The sequence below is a fragment of the Acomys russatus genome, chromosome 2 (assembly GCF_903995435.1).
Source record: "Acomys russatus chromosome 2, mAcoRus1.1, whole genome shotgun sequence".
Classification (NCBI taxonomy): domain Eukaryota; kingdom Metazoa; phylum Chordata; class Mammalia; order Rodentia; family Muridae; genus Acomys; species Acomys russatus.
Genome location: NC_067138.1, coordinates 581,641 through 605,593, shown reverse-complemented (window position 1 = coordinate 605,593; position 23,953 = coordinate 581,641). Strand labels below are relative to the sequence as shown.

The 23,953-nt window shown below is 49.4% G+C and overlaps 1 protein-coding gene and 1 pseudogene across 1 annotated transcript; both read right to left on the bottom strand.

Moving 5' to 3' along the window:
• Positions 1-2,286: 2,286 nt before the first annotated feature.
• Positions 2,287-3,234, bottom strand: LOC127206341 (olfactory receptor 13D1-like; annotated as a pseudogene).
• An 8,095-nt stretch (positions 3,235-11,329) lies between these two features.
• On the bottom strand, positions 11,330-12,271 carry LOC127206333 (olfactory receptor 13J1). The gene has a single exon (XM_051165621.1). The coding sequence runs from the start codon at positions 12,269-12,271 to the stop codon at positions 11,330-11,332; it is 942 nt and encodes a 313-aa protein (XP_051021578.1).
• Between the last annotated feature and the right edge of the window lie 11,682 nt (positions 12,272-23,953).

The window sequence follows — 23,953 nt, the reverse complement described above, 5'->3', positions numbered from 1 at the left end:
TCTGGGGGTATCTCAGATGCAGCAAGCCTGGCCTGCCATGGACACAGCGCTGTGGCCGTTAGTTGTTGCTGCTTCCTTGCATGTATCTGCAACGCTTAGTAAGGCTGCTAGGAGTGTACCTAGTGACGCCAGCTCAGTGTCGCCAGGTGCTGGTGTGAGAACTTCCATCTGACAATCCGGTCCCCCAATCTTGTAAGGACCACAGGGGTGAGTCGGAGCTCTCATGTTGGTGACATGAGCATAAAGATGGGCCCAATCCCAATTCAGGGTCCCAACCAGAGTGCCACAGGCTACGAAGAGGACAACCTCAAAGTGCACCAAAAAAAGTGGCCTGAAAACCTGACCTTGATGATTCATGAATAGCATGAGCAAAGATTTGAGGGTACAGCAAGTACAGGTGACGTAATTAGAGCTTGGCCCATGGGGAGGGGAAGTCATGCTGTGGAAGTAGGTGGAGCCAGGCTCCTAGGGGCCTTGAGGTCTCAGGCAAAGCACATTAGATTTAATGATGTGATAGTGGTAATCCATGAAAGGTGATGCAAGGGCCTCACCGTAGAGACTGGGTAGCTAACACACCAAAGGCAACCCCAGGGAGCACTAGAATGTGTCCCATTAAGGAATGGCAACAGCAGTTTCTCCATTTAAATTTTTTCTTATTTTTTGAGAAAGGGTCTCACTGTGTAGCTGTGGCTGGCCTGGAACTCACTGTGTAGATCAGGCTAACCCCAAACCCATGAAGATCTACCCGTCTCTTCCTCCTGAGTGCTGGTATTAAAGGAATGCACCACAATGCTCTACTTTCTTGGATTAATTTGACCAACAATGAGCCAACATTTGAAATCGTTAATTGTTTTCCTGTGTCTTTTGTCGGTAGTTTGTGGTTACCGGCCTGTCTGGTCTGTGTGTGTAGGTTACTGTCCTTGTTTCTTATCTCTTCTGTCTGTTTTTGAATGTGTGCCTGTCCCTGTGTCTGTCTGTACAAACTGGCTTTGAACCATATGTGTAGAACAGCACAGACAATATGGCATAGGACAGGAATGAGAATTCTTACCAAAATCTTCGAGTTTTAAAAAGGAAGTAACTTTACTGCCCCCAACCGCCCACACGTTTCTGTCAACATTCAAGTCGGGCATTTGTTTTCAAGTTGCTTCCAGCTTGCTAGCTGTTCTTAGCAAATGATTACTACAGCATACACACTGGATTGAGGGCGTGGACAAGCAAATAAGACTACAGCTGTGCGTTAGGTCAGCTTGGAAAGTTCATTGCCCCGGGGAATCCAACGCTTAGTAAGACTGCTTACATTGTTTTAAAGACAGGTTAAACTTAAGCTGGGTGCACAGCAGGTCAGCAGGTTAAAGTACATGGTCCTAATCTCAAGGGATATTATTTCAGTCTTTGGGAGACAAGAGGTTATTGTCATAAGGTTGTATCAAGATTAGACTTACACAATCATAAGAGTAGTTTGCTCCATACAAGCTGAAGTTTCTGCATTTGGCACTGGGCCTGAAGCTTTTACAGGCCTGATGGCAGGCAGGTGGGCAGGCAGGCGGGCAGGGCACGCTTGTGAGGGAAGGAGAGTACAGGTGGATTAGAGCTGAGGAGAAAAATGAAGACTGTGTCCAGCTCGCTCTCTCCAAGCCTCATGATGCACAGGGCCTGAGGAGAAGCGGGCACCTTTTGACAAGTAGCTGCACTTGGCTCGGCCTGAGGAGAGCTCTGGAGGGGATCTAGCTGGCATAGGAAGGGGCTGCTAACAAGGGAGCCCGGCATGTCAGTGACATGAGTGCTCCTCCAGGGCCGGGTGTTGCTCATTCTGCCTTCCAAATTTTTTTGCATGTCTCGCATGGGCAGCTCATAGGAACAGGAAGTTCTGAGAAGCACACTTCTAGCCTAGCCTGGCTGTCCTGGTAAAAAGCCGCCAGTAGCAAGCTAAGGGAACTTGGTTGGGGTGCAGAACCCTGTGTAGGTCTGGGAAGGAGAGATCAGGGCACAGGAAACCAGGTCTCTACTTTGTCTTCGGCCGACTCCCCAGCTTTGTGTGTTGGTCCCTAGGTTTTCAGAAACCCCTGAGTCCTCTTTTTCCCAAGCATGTGCCAGACTGAGCTTCACCCCAGACCCCTTGTGTTAGATGTGGCTGAGGATTGGCCACTGAGATGAAGAGTGGAAGGTGCCTGCGCCACTTCTGAGTGGACTGTGCTGTGAGAGTCCATGCAGGCCTGTTTGCTTTGCTTTTCCCTGGGTCGTGGTGATCAACAGGGGCTGACTGACAAAGGCAGAGGGTGAGTGTTAAAAGTGGGACATTTTCCTGACAAGGAGACCTCCCCGCACCACGGCTATGGCAGCTGCTTTCACCTCTGAGTTCCTCAGACTATAGATGAAAGAGTTTAGCGAGGGCGCCTCAATCCCGTAGAGTAATGTGATAATCTTATCTGTGCTGGCGTCTTTGCTTTTGGGCTTGAGGTACATGAAGGAGATGGCTCCATAGAAAATCACCACCACTGTGAGGTGGGCAGAGCAGGTGGAGAAAGCTTTGGTCCGGCCTGCAGCTGAGGGCACCCTAAGGATGGTGGCCAGGATACACACGTAAAAGAGGCAGATGAGCACAAGTGGGGTCATTGTCAGAGCAGCTGTGGCCACTGTCAATATCAGTGCATTGAGGGAAATGTCCCCACAGGCCAGTTTGAGCACCGCCAAGATCTCACAGAAGAAATGGTTGATGATATTATGGCCGCAGAAGGGGAGGCGCCAGGTAAGGATGGAATGCAGCAGAGAGTTGGTGAAGCCTGTCCCCCAGCTTATCACTGCCATCTGCATGCACAGCTGCCCGTTCATGATCTCGGAGTACTGAAGCGGATGACAGCCACGTACCGGTCGTAGGCCATCACAGCCAGAAGCAGGCACTCTGTAGCACCTAAGTGCCAGAGTCATGAACATCTGCAGGGCACAGCTCGGGAGGGAGATGGTCCTTTGGGCATCCAGGAAGTTGAGTAGCATCAGTGGTGTGAAGGAGGAGGTGCCACAGATGTCGATGAGAGAGAGGTTGCTGAGGAAGAAGTACATGGGGTTATGCAGGTGGGAGTCCAGCACGATCAGCCCCAGAAGGAAGGAGTTCCCCAGCAGAGCTGCGCAGTAGATGCCCAGACAAAACACAAACAGGCCTATCTCTAGGCTGTGGTGGTCCTGGAGTCCCAGCAGGACATACTCTGTCACGGCTGTGCGGTTTGTCCCTTCCATCTCATTCCTCCTCTTGCCACCTGGACCACACAGCTCTGGATGGAAAGTGAACAAGATGGACGCGGGACCTGCAGCGTGTTGTCTCCCTCTGGATTCTAGTTCCACCATCTGCGTAATGAGAGAGTTGGACGTTAGGTCTGTCTGTAGCTTGGCCTCTCAGGCAGGCTTCAGTTCTGTTGACACAGCCAGGGGAGAACACGACACATTCTGGTCCCCTGAACGCCTCATTGTTCTCCACAGTGGTGCTCGGAGGAGACAGGAGACTCATGTTTGACATCTTCTTTAGAAATATAAAGTGTAGCTGGGTGCAGTGGCACACGCCTTTAATCCCAGCACTCGGGAGGCAGAGGCAGGTGGATCACTGGGAGTTTGAGGCCAGCCTGGTCTACAAAGGGAGTCCAGGACAGCCAAGGCTAACACAGAGAAACCCTGTCTCACTAAACAACAAACAAATAAAATAAAAGAAATATAGTGATTTTTTTTTTAAGAGATGGGGTCTCCCTATGTAACCCAGGCTGGCCTCTAAGTCCCCATTCTCCTGAGTACTGGTCTAGCAGGCAAGTGCTGTCACACCCAGCTTGTCAAGTGCCCTCGCCTGTTCAAAGGAAGACTTTTCTAGATTATTGCTTCCTATGACGCCACCTTCATTCACTGCGTATGTCCTGAGTACTTATCTGTGCTAGGTGTTACTTGAGGTGCCAGGGCTCCAAAAAAACAAACAAAATGGGGGCAAGGGGGGAGGGGAGAATTCACAGCTGTCAGTTCCTGTCTGAGGCAAGAGGAGTCCTGGAAGGCATGTTGTCACCTAGCATGGGACGTGTAAATCTGCTTGCTAGTCATCTCTCTTGAAGCAGTTGTGGGACAGTCTGCTGATTTTAAAGGGGAGACACAAGAAAGCTGCTGCTGGTCATGGCTCTAACCTGGTCTGACAGCCTGTGAGCCTGAGCTACGTGCTGTGGAAACAGCTCCCTGAAGTTCAAAACCACTCACCCTTTTGGGGGATTTCAGATACAAACTGTCCTCTCTCTGGGCTTTAGACCTTTGAGAGTCTCTCAGTCGCTCCAGTAAGCCAAATCTGAGCTCTGAAGAGACTGGCTATCTTAGCTGCCGGGGGCTGGCGGTTATGAAAAAATCCTGTTCTGCTAGACTCCTGACAGCTATAGATTCTCCCTCCCTCCCTCCCTCCCTCCCTCTCTCCCTCCCTCTCTTTCTCTCTCTCTCTCTCTCTCTCTCTCTCTCTCTCTCTCCTTTTCTTTGTGACTCTGTCACAAGAAGACCTAGTGGGACCAGCACAGGCACTTGAGACTTCTGGGAACAGACTCTGCTCTTCTCTGCTACCTCAAGTGAACCCACCTGGTCTACGCACCTGCTTCAGTCTTGCCAGGGCACTTCCGGTGTTAGATAAAGTCCCCACAATCCAGGCCCGTTCCTCTTCCTGTGAGAGGTCCTTGGATTGGACTGACGTAATGTGACACCTGGCTATTGGCGGAAGTAGTTCACTGCATTGTGTTATGGTCCCTCTCTGTCTCCTTTCCTCCCTTCTCCCTCCCCCCCTCTATTCTCTCTCCCCCATCTCCCCCCCTTTTCCCTCCCTTTGACTAGACTATTGAAGACTGAGTTGTTGACGTGAAAGGGATACATCGGATTTGTCACTGTTGTCCTCCAGTGTCCTGTTCCCAAGATGGCCAGTGATTCCCATTCCAAGTAAACCGTGTGTTGAGATGGCTGCCTCCGCTCTGCTCCATATACTGATCTCTGATATGGACACTCCTCCCCCTTCACTGAGATTGATCGAAGAGGATGTTGGGGAGTGGCAGCGGCCTGTCTTGGAAACAGTTGCTTTTTCCAGGGGTCCACATCAGGAGCAGTGTGGGGTCTATCACAGCTTTAGGGCACACTCACAACACATTAGGGCAATGAGGTCTAATCCAGTCTGTGTGGAGAAAATGCCATGGTGCCAGGCAACCAGCAGCTTTGACTCACAACCTGGCCACATGATGGGACACTAGGGAGCATCAGTCAGAATGTGCTGGGTTACACTGCGGTAACACAAAGCCTCATAATTTCAGCTATCTTAACATGACAAACATGTCTTTCTTAATGCACGCATACTGTGGATTCCAGAGGGCTCTCTTTAGAGACCGGCTAAAGGGGGCCTGTGCCACTTGCGACATCACCAGTTATGGCTGCGGAAGGACACACTGGAACATCTCCACCAACATTTAAATGCTCAGGCCCAGAAGTGACGAACTGTACATATATCCACAAACCACTGGGCCAGTGGAGTCCCAACACATGTTCAGAAGAGAGAGAATCAGCAAGGTTACTGCTACCAGCACTCCACTTGGGCACCTTAGCATCTCATGGGACACACAAATGCATTCTGAACCAGGCATGGTGGTGCATGCCTACAGCACCACGAAGGAGCCCAAGGCATTGCAAGTTTGAAGTCAGCCTGGTGTACATGGAGAGAACCAGCACAGAGTTTTCTTCCTTCCTTCCTTCCTTCCTTTCTTTCTCTTCTTTCTTTTTCTTTCTTTTTCTTTTTTGTTTTGCTTTTTTGAGACAGGGTCTCTCTGTGTAGCATTAGCTGTCCTGGACTCACTTTGTAGACCAGGCTGGCCTCGAACTCACAGTGATCCACCTGCCTCTGCCTCCCGAGTGCTGGGATTAAAGGCGTGCACCACCACACCCAGCTTTCTTCCTTCCTTCCTTCCTTCCTTCCTTCCTTCCTTCCTTCCTTCCTTCCTTCCTTCCAGTGATTCTAGCATCTGCCTAGATGTCACACACTGTTATGTCCCAGAAAAACACCATATTCAAAGAGCTATGAGGAACTGTCTCCCAGAACCAGGTCTCTGCTTTCCTTCTACTGACCTGCACCTCGCAAGGCAGAAGAAAGCATGGTTGAGGCCTAGAATGGGAGGGGAGGGACCTGGGACAGACTTGCCTCATGGGAGAGGGCAGTAAGAAGGGGGCCTTGGAGTAGGCTGACCAGGGCCACACCCAGCCTTGCCTGTTGCTAGCATCAGACAAAGAATGCGAAGGCTGGGCCTTGCTGTAGCCTCGCTCCTTGCATGCCACAGGCTCTGAGGCAGGAGTGCTCCTGTGCTAGGCCTGGGTGCCTTGCTGTGTGGTTTCCATCCATCTATCCTCTTGCCCCAACAGTGTGTGTGTGTGTATGTGTGTGTGTGTGTGTGTGTGTGTGTGTGTGTGTGTGTGTGTGCGTGAGAGAGAGAGAGAGAGAGAGAGAGGAGAGAGAGAGAGAGAGAGAGAGAGAGAGAGAGAGAGAGAGAGAGAGAGACAGGACCATTGGCTAGTCTGGAATTTGCTATACAGTCCAGGCTGGCCTCAAATTTATCGTGATCCTCCTGCCGCTGCCTCCCATGTGCTGGGATTGCAAGTGTCACTGACACGCTCGGTTGGCCAATAGCTTTTGAGTCTCAGTTTGCTTACCTGTCACAGGTAGATGGTAGTGCTTCCTTGGAAAGGGTGACATTTTAAGGAATGCAGTAGGGGTGCGGTAAAGCTGTTAGTACAGAGCCTGGCTTGTGGTGACTAGTCAAGTCAGTGTAGATACTGTTGCTGCTATTTAATAAGTACTTTAGCCTTTAAATAGTCTGAGAACAACGTGCCAGATAAATGCTCCTTACCATGCACTTGGGACCCAGTGGTGTAAGAAAACGTGGGGATCTGGAGCCATACTAGCTGAGCTGAGGATTGTGGGAGTGGCTGGGGTGGGTAGTCCTGAGTTCATAACTACCAGGTACAATGTGCTAAGGTGGGTCAGGCTGAAGGGCCCCAGTGTCCAGGTCCCCTGTCACATAGCCCGCCTGCTCCCTTTTCAGGGACCACATAGTCCCTGCCCAATTTAAAGTTAAACTCTACAAGCCCACAAACTTTCAGGTTTGCCAGCTGAGGGACTTGGGCTCCCGGGACTCCACATTCCTTGCCCTGTCCCAGGAGGTCCCTGCTCATGTGAGGTGGGCAGAGAATGCCAAGGTTGGGCCTCGCTGGAGCCTTGCTCCTTGCATGCCACAGGCTCTGGGGCAGGAGTGCTCCTGTACAAGGCCTGGGCACCTGCACAGGAAGACAAGTTGTCTCCTTCCATGATTGCTGTGTGGTCCTGGATCCATGCCCCCCACCTCTGAGGAAGGCTACATACTGAGAGGAGTATGAGAGCCCCCCAAATGCATGGAAGGGGTGGGTTAAAGGCAGAGCTCAACTTGGGCACATGACTTTTCACTGGTTTTATCTTCTCCCTTCCCTTCCTGGCCTTTTATAATAAAGATAACTGTTTACAATTTAGATATAAAATACAGCTGTAATGAGACAGTAGTATTTGTAATTTTTCACACTCTACCGTAGTAATCTTCTGGAATTTTTATGAGGAATTCAAAAAGTTATAAGATTAGCTCTTATTTTCTGTCGGCCTCTGGGATGGTCTAGGCCTGTTTGCCACCCTGGGGGACACCTGGCCCCAACAGGTGTGAGACTAGATCAGTGCCCTTTAACCTCCCCTGGATGCACCTGTTTTCTGCACCATGGTAGATAGTGATAGAATCTCTACCCACTCCCAAAATCCCCCGAAGCCCATGGTCTTCCCTTTTCCTTACCCACTTCTGCAGCCCCAAACAGCACAGGTGAATCGCATACATTAGCTGTCTCCTTCTTCTCCTCAAGCTACATCACGCATGTCAGTATTCCCAGCTACTTCTGCTCCACGCTCCCTCCCTCCCTGCCCCCGCGGCAGAGGCAGTGGCACCAGCTTCCCTTCTCTGCCATCCAGAACCCTCTACTCTGGAGCGAGGACATCTCCCACTTCTTATAAAGAACACCATCATTTTCTAGGCCCGACATCATATTTATTTGGGAATGTTGAACAATATTGGAAAGACCAAGAGAACAGTACTGGCCTGTAACCTCATTGCCCAGAAAGGAAGCAACTGTTGTTGTTAACAGTTTTCCAGAATTTTCTTAATCAAATATCCATGAGACAAATAATTAAAAAATAAGATTAGGGAGGCACCAAATGCAATGTTTCCTGGTCTGCTTTCCCCCTCCCATCAATCATATTGTGATAATTTCCTATCATTTAGTATTTCTCAAGAAATGTTTCCCCATGTCTGTATCACATTACACCATCACAGCCCACTCAGGTTTCTTTAAACAGGGTTTACTAATTGGATATCGAGATTGATATATTTTTATACCCATTTTTGTGGATTAGTGTGTTTTGTGCTATAATTTTTTTTTTTTTTTGCATACAAATTTTTAACTGTGCCCTTATTTTGGTTTTTTTTCCTTGAGAAGGCATCTTATGCAACCCAGGCTGATCTCAAACTTGCCATGTGGTTGAGGACTGCCTTTAAATTCTGATCACTCTACCTTCGGCTCTTTAAGTGCTAAGATTACAGGCATGCCCCCTCACTGGCTGCTGTACCTTGCCTGGGCAGCACAGCAGAGCTGGCCCTGGTGCCAGGGAAGCAGGCAAGCCAGCAGGAGCTCAGGAGAGCTGCCCCGTCCCCATCCCCCCACCCCCACTTGTCTACAGTTCTGAAGAGCTTGCCCTGGTGGTGTGGATGCTGAAGAGCTGGTGGGCTGACCAACTCAGCTATCCCCTGGGCCCAGATCCGGGATTTTGAGTTGGTCCACCCTAAAATTATCCTATCTGGAGCACGTCAAGAGGGGCTGGTTCTGCAGATCCAAAGCTGTCAGGATCTCCATGACACAGGGGAACAGCAGGGTATCTGAGAGGAGTCCCCATGAGGATCCAGTATTGACGGTGTAGAAGCCAGAGGCCTCAAGCCAGGCCAATGACTCATTGCAATGGACATTTGCAAGTAAGGAAGTGTGAGCGAAAGGGTGTACTGTGTGATACACTGTGACACACTACAGCTTCCATGGTGAACTTTCTTTTTCTTTTGTGTATGTGTGGGGGGGAGGTTTTGCTATATATATATATGAATGTTTGCCTCCCGATATGTATGTGTACTAGTGTGTAGCGTCCATGGAAGCCCGAAGAAGGCATCGGATTCCCTGGATCTAGAGTTACGGACAGCCGAGCCGTGAGCTGTCATGTGGGTGTGGTTCCTCTGCAAGTGCCCTTAACTACTGAGCTGTCCCTCCAGCCCTTAGTTCTCATTCTCAAGTATTCCCTTTGCAAATGAAATGGTAAGGCATTTTATTTAAGCCAGGCATAGTGACACATGCCATTAATCCTAGCACTGGAGAGTTCGAGACCAGCCTGGTCTACAAAGCAAGTCCAGGTCAGCCAAGGCTACATAAAGAAACCATGTCTTGGGAAAAACAAACAAACAAATGAACAAAACAAGAAAAAGGTATGCTATTTAGCTTTAGAAATTAAAAAGGGATGCTAACAGTTAAGGCCAAGGCATGGACATTCTGGCCCTAAGTAAGCAGAGTTCTTGATTGTTTTGAACATCCTGTTTGAGATGTCTGCAGGCAATCTAGGTTTCATCAGTTGTGTTGAAGTTTCTTGACTCTCAGCCAGCTGGACATGCAAACTAGATCCCCAGGGAAGTGGCTTCTGGCCCTCGACTTGCTCCTTAATTTCCTCTCTCTTTCTAGCTTGCCTCACTGAGAGTCCCAGAGGAAGGAGGTGGCCCAGTAGGGGAATGGAGGCCTTGTGTGGGACTGTGGTGGCCTGCAGCCAACTAGCAGGAGGGCGGGACTGCTGCTTGGAGGTCAAGCTCACTATGGTGCAGATGAGGCCTGGCACTGATGCCCGGGTGGGCGGGACTGGACACACTCTGTGACTCTGTAGCTTGATGTGTTCATAAGCTGTCAGGGAAACTGTGGGGAGACAGCTGTGGGGGGCCCAGCGATAAGGTGGTGAGGGACCCAGCAAGCACCCCCAAATCAGATGAGGCAGGAATACCAGAGGCTGCAACTGCTATTGGGTGGGGGCTGGAGAGAAGCTCCTGGGTGGTTGGTGTCTTGTGATTAGACAGGACCCAACTTTTGCCTCTCCTGTCATCTCCCAGACGACCTGGCCTTGCCTAGCCTCTCTATGGACTTTGTCTCAGCTCTGCTCAGATTTGAGAAGGACCCTATGCTACCACGAGTGTTTCTACATTTTTGTGTCCTTGCGTGGACTTCAGGGTCTGGAGTAGGATATTGGGGCTGAGTTGGATGTGATGTCATGGTACTGGAAACCAAGGACACAGGAAAGGAGCAAATGTTATAGGCCTGAAAAGACAGGCAGTCCATCTGCCCGTGTGATGTGTGCTGGGTAGAGCTGCCTCATCAGGAGAAAACAGAAGAGCTTGGGGGTGGGCAGTGTCGGGAAGGGGAAGGCTCACATTCTGCTGGTGTGTAGGGCTATGAGGCAGGAGAGTATGGGAACAGGCTGAGAGCTAGGCAGGCAGGCAGGCAGGCAGCAGTGAGGCCCTGAAGAGCATACACTCCTTCCTGAGAGCACTTAGGAGCCATTTAAAGATTTATTTAGTAGGGCCTGGAGGATGGCTCAGTGGTTAAGAGCACTTGACTGCTCTTTCAGAGGTCCTGAGTTCAATTCCCAGCAACCACATGGTGGCTCAGGGGGTGTGCATGGAGACAGAAAATGCATGAATAAATAGATCTTTTAAATGTATGCCTGCAGGCCAGAAGAGGGCACCAAATCACATTCTAGATGGTTGTGAGTGACCATGCAGTTGCTGGGAATTGAACTCAGCACCTCTGGAAGATCAGTCAGTGATCTTAACCTCTGAGCCATCTCTCCAGCCCCCTTAAATGGGTCTCAAAATACTGCTTCTAATGCCCACTGAGGAGAGACCGAAGCTGGCAATTCTAATGACTATTATCTATGTGTTTATTTCCCATCCTCCTGCCTCAGTTTCACAAATGCTGGTACTATAGGTGTGAACCACTGCACTCACCAGCCAAGGCTACTGTGAAGGCCCAGGGACAGATTCTAGACACCAGCCTGGGCCAGGACAAGGGACATGTGAGTGATTCCGTGTCATGGACCTGGTGTTGGCATAGGTCCCCACAGCCCCATGCTCTGCCCTGCACTCCTATATGATGACCCATACAACGAGGCAAGGCCCCTACCCATGCAAAGGCCTGCTCTCCCTCATCTACAGGCCCATCTACTGCCCCAAGCTTTCCTGGCAGCCTCCTTCACCTCCTTGTTCCTCAGGCTGTAGATGATGGGGTTCAGCATGGGGGTCACCACAGCGTAGAGGACTGTAAAGACCTGGTCAGAGATGCGGGCCTCTTTGCTCTTGGGTTTCATGTACATGAAGATGATGGTGCTGTAGAACAGCAGGACCACGGCCAGGTGCGCTGAGCAGGTGGAGAAGGCTTTGCGGCGCCCGGTGGCGGAGGGCACCCTCAGGACGGTGGCCAGGATTAGCATGTATGACAGGCAGATGAGGGTCAGGGGTACAGGCAGCAGGAGGATGGCCCCCACCAGCAGGAAGGCATCGCTGACCGCCGTGTTGCCACAAGCCAGCTTGAGCACAGCCAGGATCTCGCAGGTGAAGTGTCTGACCACGTGGTGGCCACAGAAGGGCAGCCTCATGGCAATGACCGTTTCTGCCACTGACTTGAAGAGGCAGAGCAGCCAGGAAGCCCCTGCCAGGGTCAGGCAGAGCCTGTGGCTCATGAGCACAGGGTACCTGAGTGGCTGGCAAATGGCCAAGTACCGGTCATAGGCCATGATGGCGAGCAGCAGGCACTCCGTGGAGCCTGTGGAAAGGCTCAGGCACATCTGGACGGCACAGCCAATGAAGGAGATGCTCTTCCGGGACGAGAGGAGGTGGACCAGCATCAGGGGTATGAAAGTAGATGTGTAGCAGATGTCCAAAATGGAAAGATTACCCAGAAAAAAGTACATGGGCGTGTGGAGGCGGGCATCCAATATGCTCACCGCCACGATGGCCGTGTTCCCCATCAGGGTCACCAGGTACATAGCTGAGCACAGAGGAAAGAGTAGGTGTTCTAGGGCTGGGTAGCCAGAAAATCCTTTCAGGATGAATTCAGAGACCGCTGTCCTATTATTGCTGGCCTCCATATGGCAGGGGTTTCGGCCTGATACAAAGATGGGGCGGAAAGGCAGAGGGAGTCGGGTAGTGGGATCCGAGAGACTGTTAAGGTCTTTTCTAGCTTGGACACACTTCCTGTGACTTTGGGACGGTCTCCTCGCCCTCTCTGTAGGTTTTAGCTCATCTGTGTAAGAAAATGAGGATGATTTGGAGCAGTGTGTCCCTAAATGCGTGTTCTAGAAAGTGTCAATAAGCCATCTGAGGAGTTACCATGAGGCCATGTTGAGTGAAAAATAGAGATCTTTACTGTAGGACTCTCCAAAGCCTTTGAAAGACTAAGTTTCAGAAGCACCCCAAAAACAATGTAGGTCATGTGCTCCCCAAACTTGTTTGACCCTAGATTTCCTTTCACCCCTTAATCGATCACAGGCAAGTGATCTATGAAGAGTTTGGGAGCCAGCCGATGAGTTGGGCCTGACATCCTCAACCTTGCACACACGCTGGACTCACTTGGAAGGCTGTTGAAACCCGGCTTGTTTTCCTCCCAGAGTTTCTGGCTTGGTGGAGGGTCTGTGTGCTGCCGCAGCTGCTCTGCCGGCCCAGGTACCGCACTGGAGGAGGGACTGTCTCTGAAGGCCCTCCTGGCTTTGAGGCAGTCTCCGAGCCTTTGCTTGTGCTGTTCTCACTGTCTGGAACGCCCTTCCCGTTTATCCCTCAGCTGCAGAGCTCTGATTTGTCTCTTCATACCCTGAGCTTTACGCCTTGGTGTGCCACTGCTGGCTTCTAAGCCCGTGAGTGGGCACACGCCTCTCTCCACGACCGAAAGATGCCCAGCCAGCAGCTTTGTTGGGGCTGAAGATCTAGAAGTTGCTTCCTTAGTGAGCTCTCTAGGAGCCCGAGGCCCAGCCCCCAGTCTTCTTTTCTCCCGGCCAGAACAAAGGATGCTTTGGTTTCAAAGCCTCCAAGGTGATGAGCACAGGAATTAGCTCTCCGACAGGTTCACTGGTAAAATCTCTTGTGGCAGATGGGGAAACTGAGCTCACACAGTGGCTCCCAGAGAGGTGAGTCTCCAGTTGGGCCGGCTTCCCAGCATTGTAACACCTTACCATATGGAGCCCCAAACACCTGCTGTCCTAGACGGACACCCTCCGGCTTCCTCCCCATGATCCTCTCACCAGCAAAGCAACAACAACAATAACAACAGCAGCAATAACAGCAACAAAACAAAGCCCCCAGTTTTTATCCCCTCCTCAGTGTCTCAGAGTACCTGAGATGATGCCTCCATCACAGAGAACACAAAGCCAAACTCCGGCTCCTCTCTGCCTCTCCTGCTTGAGCCTGTCTCTTCCTTCTGCTCGCTCTTTGTTTAATCTGTCCAAGAAACAAGAAGTGGCTTAGGACTACCAAATACTGCCTAGGCATCGGGGGAACAGTGAGCATGCGGATGCTTCCAGGCACTGACTCCAGGTAGAAATCTCCTCTCTTCCATGCCTGGCCGCTCCCTCTGTCTGCCTGCCCTAAGAAGCATGCAAGCTTCTGTTTGAGGAGGGGGCACTTGAAGTGTCTCTCTGGATCTCGACCACACCTCATGTGTCAAGGCTAGGTAGCCCAGAGCTTAGCCCTACACTGAGCCCCACCTCTGGGAATGAAGGGCCACTTTTGCAGCTCTGATCTGGTCCCTGGGCTTCAAGAAGCTCTGGTCTCAACGTGACTGTGTCCACATCACCACGGGGCCAGGAGGAGTATGAGCTGTGAGCTCCCCACCCAAACTTGGTGGGGATTCTCTGAGGCTGGGTGTTTGGTGGCGGTATCTCTCAGGGTGGTGGTGACCTACACCTTTAATCCCAGCACCTGGCAGGCAGAGGCAGGAGGATCTCTGTGAGTTTGAGGCTGGCCTGGTCTACAAACAGCCAAGGCTACACAGAGAAATCGTGTCTCAAAAAAAAAAAAAAAACCAACCAACAAAAAAAAAAAAAAACAACAAACAAACCCCAAACTCACACAAAAAGAACAAAGACCAGTGGAGCATCTCTTTTAGCAGAGCGCTACCAGACATAAGCACTGTGTCAGGAATGGGACAAGGTGCAGAGATGAACCGTCTTTTCCTTGATGCTCCAGTGACTGGCGTAAGTCTCAGAGCCTTCTTTGCGTGGTTACACACATGGCAGTTGACCCCTTCAGTCCATAGGGAACATGGCACCTGAGACCAGGGGCTACGCGCTGCAATACACACATACCCACATGGGGTTGCCCCCTGTGCACACGTGGAGCTGAGTGCACAAACACCTTCCACACCAGTACATATGCATCTGTGAGTGTCCATCCTACACATGAGCTCATGTGCCATGTGTGGCCATTCACATATTCACATGAGTGTATATGCATAGACTCTCTCTCTCTTTCTCTCTTTCTGTCTGTCTCTCTTTCTGTCTGTCTCTCTTTTTGTGTCTGTCTGTCTGTCTCTCTTTCTTTCTGTGTCTGTCTGTCTGTCTCTCTCTCTCTTTCTCTCTTTCTGTGTCTGTCTGTCTGTCTGTCTGTCTGTCTGTCTGTCTCTCACACACACACACACACATGGACTGGACCTATGGACCTATGGCCAATGTGCTTTATTGAGCTAGGCAAGATGACTGAATTTCTAGTGGAGACTCCAGCTTGGCGAGGGCTGAAGGGGAGCCATTAGGAAGGAGCAGCCCCGAGGGTGGGATTAACCAGGAGCCTGGGACAAGCTGACAGAAACCCACTGCATGCGCTGTCTGCTCCCCAGACTGTGTACCAGGTCTCTCCTGTTCGGTCTTCCCTCCTGTAACTGGGAAGGAGACAGGCCAGGGAGATTTGTCCTCAGAGCCGCAGCATCCCTTCTGTCTTCTTCTCCTGACCCTCTGCTCTCTAAAAGCCCAGTTCACAAAGTAAGCTTTCCTTTACCTCTCAAGCCACATTCTTTTTTCCTGTTGTGTTTCATGGCTTTGTGTTGTAGCTTTAGGGTGACCCCCACCTCGCCTCTGCTGACATCCCTGCCAGACCACAGGGTTCTCCTCCCTTGGGTTCTGAAGGCCAAGGTTAGGGTAACTTCTTGCTGTCTTCCTGCAACTCCTAGGACTAAGGTAAATGGAATAGGGCAACTGGCCAGCTATGGACTGCTTGTAGCCTAGGGGGACATCCTTGCAGAACTTGCACATCAGCCAAATCCTTTCACTAGGGGAAACAGGCCCAGAGAAGGTTCCTAGGGCAGTGAATTAGAGTGGGAAGCCAAGGCCCTGTTAATTGCCTGGGGCTCTCCACATTTTCTTTTCTCCGCACATCCCTGTGTCTCACCTACCTTCTGCCTCCTCCTGATCTGTGCTCCGGCTCCCTGCAAGAAGTTTCACTCCAGCCTGACTTTCCAAACCACGGAAACATGTCTATTTTTTTGTGGAATTCACGAAGAGTTTGCAGCTTGAGAAAATTAAGTGGAACATTTAGAATTTGGTAGAATTATTTTAAAGGCTCAGAACTCTGCAAGGCTTCTCTGAAGTAGGTCTGATCAGTACATTCTGGGGAGCTCAAGGTTGAGTGGGTCTCAGTGGCTTACTGAGGGCAGGAGGGGCTCCCCATTCTGGGAGGATCTCCATGCCCTCCTGGCCAACAGCCTTCTAGGCAGCAGGTGGGCCAAACGGAGGTGGCACCATTCAAAGTGCCCCATGTCCCAAGGGATTGCACAACCCCCAAGGCAACTTAAAGTGAGGAGACAAAATGTGCCCAGCTTACAAACTTTGGGGTGCTTCAGGGAGGATGTCCCAAAGACCCAATTACACAGTCTAGTTAGAGAGCTTAATTAGTGTGAAAAAATTGGAGAAGTGACTCGTGGCTCAGGGACCTACGCTTGCAGGTCAGTCCCCAGCCAGAATCGGCCTAGGAACACTTATGAATAAATCAATGAGTGGATAGATGCTTAATGAATGGATACGGAGCAACTTTGATAGGTTTACAAATAAATCAAAGAGCAAGTGGGGGAAATGATAGATGTTGCTTTCCAGGTGGGGTGTGAGGGGGCTATCTGAGCAAGCCAGTGCTTGAAGACCATCTTGCCTAAGACCAGCTGTACAGGGGGCAAGAGACTGCTGTAGAGGGTCCACAGCACACTGTCACTTAGTGAGGCTGAAGCTCGGCCATGCTTCACCGGGTAGCACTTTGTCTCCTAATCGCACATCTCCTCAGTCAGTGTGGAACTCGTGTGCCCAGGTAGCTGGAGACCGCTCTCCCTGCCTCCACCTGGCCCTGCTTCCCCGAACTCGCAGCATCCAGGTGGTGAACTTCTTCACTGAACTTCCTTTCAGCTTCCAGAACCCGTAACTCCGATGGCTTAGGGTCTCTTTACTTTTTTTTTTTTAAAGGTTTATTATTATGTATACAGTGCTGTGTTCTCATGTACACCTGTACACCAGAAGATGGCACCAGGCCTCATTATAGATGGTTGTGAGCCACCATGTGCTTGCTGGGAATTGAACTCAGGACCTTGGGAAGAACAGTCAATGCTCTTAACCTCTGAGCCATCTCTCCAGCCCCTTCAGGGTCTCTTTATACAGCGTTAGAAGGTGTGTGGGAGGGTTAGCTAAAAGTACAGCCTTCCTTTCCTACACAGGCTTGATTCCCAGCCTCAGACAAGCAACAACAGCAACAAAACATCATATCATTTTATCTTGGAATTGTTTGTTGTTGTTGAACTTTTGTTTAACCATTTTATTTTATTTTTAGTTTTTTGAGACAGGGTTTCTCTGTGTAGCCTTGACTGTCCTGGACTCACTATGTAGACCAGGCTGGCCTCGAACTCACAGTGATCCACCTGCCTCTGCCTCCCAAGTGCTGGGATTAAAGGTGTGCACCACCACGCCTGGCTAACCATTTTATTTTATATTTTGTTTTTTTTGAGACAGGGTTTCTCTGTGTAACCTTGCCTGTCCTGGACTCGCTTTGTAGACCAGGCTGGCCTTGAACTCACAGAGATCCACTTGCCTCTGCCTCCCGAGTGCTGGGATTAAAGGCGTGCGCCACCACCTCCTGGCTTCATTTAACCATTTTAAAACTATAGGAGCTAGGCATATGGTCCAATTGGTATAGCGCTTGCCTGGCTTGCATAAAAGCCTGGGCTCCATTGCCAGAGTGTAAACATTGGGCACGGTGGCACACGCCCATGATCCCAGGACTTTTCAGGTGGAAGCAGGGGGCTCGGAAGTCCAAGGCCAGCCTGTGCCTGGGTTACATGATATTTATTAATTTACTTATAAAGTAATATAGAAATCATTCTTGTAAAATTTCTAGTGAATCTGGTGGTACAGGCTGGTAACCCCAGCTATTCAGGAGGATGGAAAGTTCAGGATTACCTCAGCTACAGAGTTCAAGGCCAGCCTGGGCGATTTAACGAGACATATTGTCTGGAAATAATGAAGCGGGGAGAAGCAGGCGAGGGTTTTAGCTTAGTGGTGAGACTCTTGCCTACTGTGTACATGACTCCAGTTTCAGTATCTAGCAATGCAAGATAGGTAAATAATGAGTGGAGCAATCAAATAAAAGCTCCAAAGAAGATAGAAATTTACAGTGTAAAAGTGTACTTACCCTTCAGCCCCCAGAGCCTCCCCAACCTACCCCTCCAAGTCTCTTCATTCCTTAAAGTATTCTTTCGTCTGTTACATTGTGGCAAGTTTCATTTTTTTTTTTTAAACAGGGTCTCACTTAACTCAGCTGACCTCCAACTTGCTGTGTAGCTGAGACTGACCTTCAGCTCCGGAAGCTCCTGCCCCAGTTGAGATGACAGGCATGCCTCACCATGCCTGGCTTTCGGAGCAAAAGTGTTAAGTCAGCTACCTTTCTAACTCTTTCTTTTCCTCTGTGTGTGGGTGTTTGCCTGTGTGTATGTAAGCGTTCCATGTGCATCCTGGTGTTCTAATTGTCCAGAAGAAGGTCATCCATTGCCCTGGAGCTAGAATTACAGGCACTGTAAGCCCATGGAGTTCTCTGGAAGAGCAGCCAGTGCTCTTAATCTCTTCATATCAATATTTTAACTTTTTACTGCTATATTTTGTTATGTCAATGCTCAATTATTTGAAGCACACAGCTCTCTCTCTCTCTCTCTCTCTCTCTCTCTCTCCTTATTTTTGTCTCTTCATGTTCCCAAATTATAAACACATTTTAACAATAAGTTTTCCTGACAATGTAAAAAATTTTTTTCTTGCTCTTTTTTTTTTTTTTTTTTTGGTTTTTCGAGACAGGGTTTCTCTGTGTAGCCTTGGCCATCCTGGACTCACTTTGTAGACCAGGCTGGCCTCGAACTCACAGAGATCCGCCTGCCTCTGCCTCCCGAGTGCTGGGATTAAAGGCGTGAGCCACCACGCCCGGCTTGTTGCTCTTTTGAGACTGAGTCTGACTCAGTAGCCCAGGCTAGCCTGGAACTCATGGGGATCTTTCTTCCTCAGCTTTTTCAACTTGTTTTTTAACTTCGACTCTTGTTTAGACTGCTTCTTCTCTGCACTGAGTAAAGTTGGGTAAGCTTATTTACTTTCCATAACAGAATGTGTTACAAAGACTATCTTATCGTAGACCTTAAAATGCCGCCTTTGGACAGTCTGAAGACAGCCTGGGCTACATAGCAAGACCATGTCTTTTTTTTGCTTGTTTTTAAGTTGCCTTTGTCATCCACTAATTTCACAGATACTTGCGTGTCTTTTTTTGGATATGCTAGTCCATTCTAAAGAAACATCTCTTACTGTCCTCACAAGTACCCTGATTTTTTCCCCCCTCCGAGAAAGGGTCTCTCTTGTAGCCTTGGCTGTCCTGGACTCGATTTGTAGACCAGGCTGGCCTCGAACTCACAGTGATCCACCTGCTTCTGCCTCTGCCGAGTGCTAGGATTAAAGGCGTGGGCCACCACGCCCAGCTACAAATAGCCTGCTTTTAACTGCTGTGGTCACCTTACAGCAAATGGACAGCTTTAAACTGCTCTGAACTAGGCCAAAACCTTTTAGCTTTTTCAACAATCCTTTGGCTTATCTTTTTATTTATTTATTTTTATTTAATTTTAATTTATGTACATTGGTGTGAGGGTGTCAGATCTTGGAGTTACAGACAGTTGTGAGCTATTATGTGGGTGCTGGGAATTGAACCTGGGTCCTTTGGAAGAGCAGGCAGTGCTCTTAACCACTGAGCCATTTCTCCAGCACCCCTTAGGCTATTCTTGCACATTTCTTTTCCACACAAATTTTGCAATAAGTTTGTCATAGTTCATGAAAACTCTTCTGAGACCTTCCCAGTGATTGGCCGGTTTGGGTCGGTACTTGATAGCTTTACAAAATCACATTTTCTCATGCATGAACGTTGGCTTTCATTAATACATGTCTTTGGCTTTGTTGTGATCACATGGCTCTTCCGATATGTCAACAAAGTGATTTACAGAAATATATATACATTTCTCTATTTCCTTTTGTTCCCTGTGCTCACTCACATCCTGTGGATTAGTTAGAGAGGAGCGGAGGCAAACTGGCCAGCTCCTAGACTCCCCCTGGTGGCCACTGAGCCAATGCTCGAGATGGGCTTGGAATCCATGTAAAATCCTGGACCCCGGGGAGGGCGCTCAGGCCGGGACAGATTACTATGGCAGCAGGAATCTTGGATCTAGGAATATGGTAGGCATAAAATCTGGGTGTTATTCGGTGATTTTGTATATTGCCTCTGGGGCTCTACTAGTCTCTCAATACTAGGAAACCCTGAAGAAAGACATGTCTGAAATCTGCATCGAAAGAATCCAGTCTTCCAGGAAGAGCCAGAGGATGTAAAACACTGTCTTCCAGAAGGCGTGGCTGCTGCACCCACTCGCTAGCTGTGGCTGTTACCTGCTTGTGCAAGATCAGGCTAACTAGACCAGTCAGAGTGGGCGGGGTGGGGGCAAAAAGAAAGAACAGAAAGGGTGGGAAGGGATTGTGATCAAGATACACTGTTCAAGTCGGGCATGCTGGTGCACACCTGTAATCCCAGAACTCGGGAGGCAGAGGCAGGAGGATTGCTGTGAGTTAGAGGCCAGCCTGGTCTACAAAGTGAGTCTAGGACAGCCAGGGCTACACAGAGAAACCCTGTCTCAAAAAACCAAAACCAAAACAAACAAACAAACAAAAGATACATTGTTCATATGTATGAAGTTGCCAAAGAATAAATAAAAGATAATAATATCTAGATTTCCCAAACCAAGCAGCGTACCCGCCAACAGATCCCATTCTCCAAGCTTTATAGAGACTCCCCATCATTTTCTCTTTGTCTTGCAGAGTTGATGCTCCACCCAGGCCCCATGAGTGCCAGGCGAGTGCTCCGGCACTGTGCTAGACAGCCAGTTGCACCAGATGTCATCTTCAATAAAGTAAAGGCTCAAATAGAATTTCACTTTTATGAACCAGGATGGTTTTCCTATTATAAACTCAGAAATTAGAAAACTATGTCCCAACTTCTGGTTCAGAAAATAAGCTCTTGTGTCTGCTGGCTGCAGACTGTTTGGAAACCTCTCTGAAAAGCTGCAGAAGGTAGAGTTTGTGCACATTTGAACAAAGAGAAAGTCTGAAAAACAAGAGGAAGTCTCACCAGCCAGCTTGAAATACTGAGAAATTCCTGGGGAATGGCAACCAGATGACATGGGATTGTTGGAAGAAACCACAGCGGGGGAAGGAGGGAGTGGCTGTGCCAGGATAGGAAGGGATAGGAAGGAAGGGATAGGAAGGAGGGGATAGGAAGGAAGGGATAGGAAGGGATAGGAAGGAGGGGATAGGAAGGAGGGGATAGGAAGGAAGGGATAGGAAGGGATAGGAAGGGATAGGAAGGAGGGGATAGGAAGGAGGGGATAGGAAGGAAGGGATAGGAAGGGATAAGAAGGGATAGGAGGATAGAAGGGATAGGAAGGGATAGAGGGATAGAAGGAGGCTAAGGATGGAAGGAGGGTAGGAAGGAGGGTAGGAAGGGGATAGAAGAGGAAGGGATAGGAAGGGTTAGGAAGAAGGGCCTCGGCTGCCAGCAGGTAACTAACTCCAAAGAAAGCAGACCCTGATCCAAGTTGGCCATTATCATCTGAGACTTGGAGGGTCTCTGTAAGGAATGGAGAACTCAGATGGTGGCCCCACCCCCAGTACTTCCTCCAGCCCCTCATCCGGACTTCTTGAGGCAATTTCAAGTCACAGTCACAAGGCTCAAAGTCACAAGGTCACAGAGGTTGGAAACCTTAGATGAGAAAGCACCCTACCAATAAGAAGCAGAACACAAGGAAGTCAGCATCACAGAGGAGGGAAATCAGACTAACAAGGAGTTAGCATTGATGGAGACAAAACAAACAGTAGATTTGACACATGTATGATTCGGCACAGGGATAAGAATAGATTTTTTTTACCCACAGAACAATAATAAGTCAGCACAAAGAAAAGCCAGTGAAAGAATCAGATTCGGGAGTGTCTCAGCACTCGGGAGGCAGAGACAGATGGATCTCTGTGAATGTGAGGCCAGCCTCATCTACAATGGGAGTCCAGGACAGCCAAGGCTACACAGAGAGACCCTGTTTGCTGGCAGCTAAATGCTCATGTGAAAACAGGTGGCTACCAAGTCAGAAGGCATCTTTGAGGAGGGCTCCCTAATGGCCAGGCCTATAATCTTAGCACCTGGGAGGTGAGGCAGGAGGATTGCTGGGCTTTCTAGGGGGGGGTGGGGGGTTGGGGGGGGTGGGAGGGTGGGGTGGTGGTGGGTGGTAGGGGTGGAGGGGGAGGGTGGAGGGGAGGGAAGGAGGGTAGGAAGGAGGGAGGAAAGGAGAGAGGGAGGAAGGGAGGGAAGGAGACAGGTAGAAAGACAAAGGAAGACAGAAAGTGGGGCATTGTTCCTCAGGTAAAGCGCTGGCTGCAGTGAGTGTTGATTTCTGTTGCTGGGACCCACACAGTGAACAGCCAGACGTGACTCCTACTAGTTCTCTGACCTACACACACACACACACACACACACACACACACACACACACACACACACACGCTGCCCTGGCATGCTTGCCTCAGTCACAGAAAAGAATTTCAGGCTATGCTGTTGATTATTCATTCGTTTGGGCTATGCCTGTCCTCTGGCTGCTATAGGCACTACTGTGAGGTGTGGGGACACATCACCTTTCCTTGGGCCCCATCTAGCATGGCTGCACAGTCATGTGGTAATTCTCTGTTTCATGTGCTGAGGAACTACTGGGCTCTTTTCCAAAGCAGCTGCCTAACTTTGCACCCCAGCAGCTGTGAGTGAGGCTTCTGGATCCTTGGAATTCTTCTAGCCAATATCTGACTCCTTCTTTCTCTCTCTCTTCTTTCCTTTCTTTCTTCCTTCCTCCTTCCCTCCTTCTCTTCCTTCTTTTCTTTCTTCCTTCCTCCCTCCTTCTCTTCCTTCTTTCCTTCCTTCCTTCCTTTCTCTTTCTGTAGCTGTGATAGGATAGAGGGTGAAATGTTACCTCCTGGATTTTATTTCCATCCCAATGAGTGATGAATGACATTGGACGTCTTCATTTGCCTGTTGGTGATTTTTATCTCTGAGGACATTCTGCAAACTCTGTCTTAAAGTTGTGTCATTGATCTGGCTGCGAGTTCTTTACACGTCCCGAGTGCGAGTCCCTTTTGAGTCCCTTGTCAGATGGGCTCTTTGCAAACGCCTTTGGTTTGTCATGAGTGTCTTTAAATATCTCTCGACACCTTTTTTCTCATATTTTGATCACTTTATGAGGAATTGTTACTGTTTTTGTGAACTGATTAGAAAAGCTACCGGACTTGCTCTTTTTCTTTTTAACCAACCTTTCTACTGAGTATACTTCCTACTGCTACGATGAGACGCCATGGCCAAAAATTACCTGGGGAAGACAAGGATCACTTCACCTTATATCTTATGAAGGGAAGTCAGGGCAGGAACTCAAACAAGGCAGGAACCTGGAGGCAGGAGCTGCTGCAGAGGCCATGGAGGAGTGCTGCTGACTGGCTTGCTCCCCATGGCGTCCTCAGCCTGCTTTCTCAGAACCCAGGACCTACAGCCCAGAGTTAGCCCCATCTACAATGTGTTGACCCCTCCCACATGAATCATTAATCAAAAAATATGCCTTATAGACTTGTCTACAGTCACTCGATGGAGACATCTTTTTCTTTTTTTAAATATTTTTTTATTGAAAAATAAAATCATTCATATTACATCTCAATTGCTATCCCATCCCATGCATCCTCCAATTCCTGCTTCCTCCTGCTTTCATCCCATTCCCTTCCCCTATGACTACGACTGATGAGGACCTCCTCCCCTTGAATATGATGCTAGGGTATCAAGTTTCTTCTTGGTAGTCTGCTATCCTTCCTCAAGTGCCATCGGGCCTCCCCATCAAGGGGACATGGCCAAATAAGGGGCACCAGAGTTTGTGTGGAAGTCAGGGAGACATCTTTTTCAATTGCTGCGCCTCTTCTCAGATAACTCTAGGTTGTGCCAAACTGAAGAAAAACTAATACGAACAAAAGTCAATTCAGATTATCTTCCTTCTTTTTTTTTTTTTTTTTTGAGGGGGATGAGTTTGGGTGTGTGCAACATGCACACATTCTTGAGTGGTGTGTGTGTGTGTGTTTGCTGACGTGTATGCACCATGGCACGTGTGGAGGTCAGAGGGCAACCTTGGCTGTTGGTCTTTACTTTCCACAATGTTTGAGAGCTTGCTTGGG

Bases quoted from the DNA above. Each gene is read 5' to 3' on its own strand.
- LOC127206333 (XM_051165621.1), bottom strand. From the start codon at position 12,271: ATGGAGGCCAGCAATAATAGGACAGCGGTCTCTGAATTCATCCTGAAA.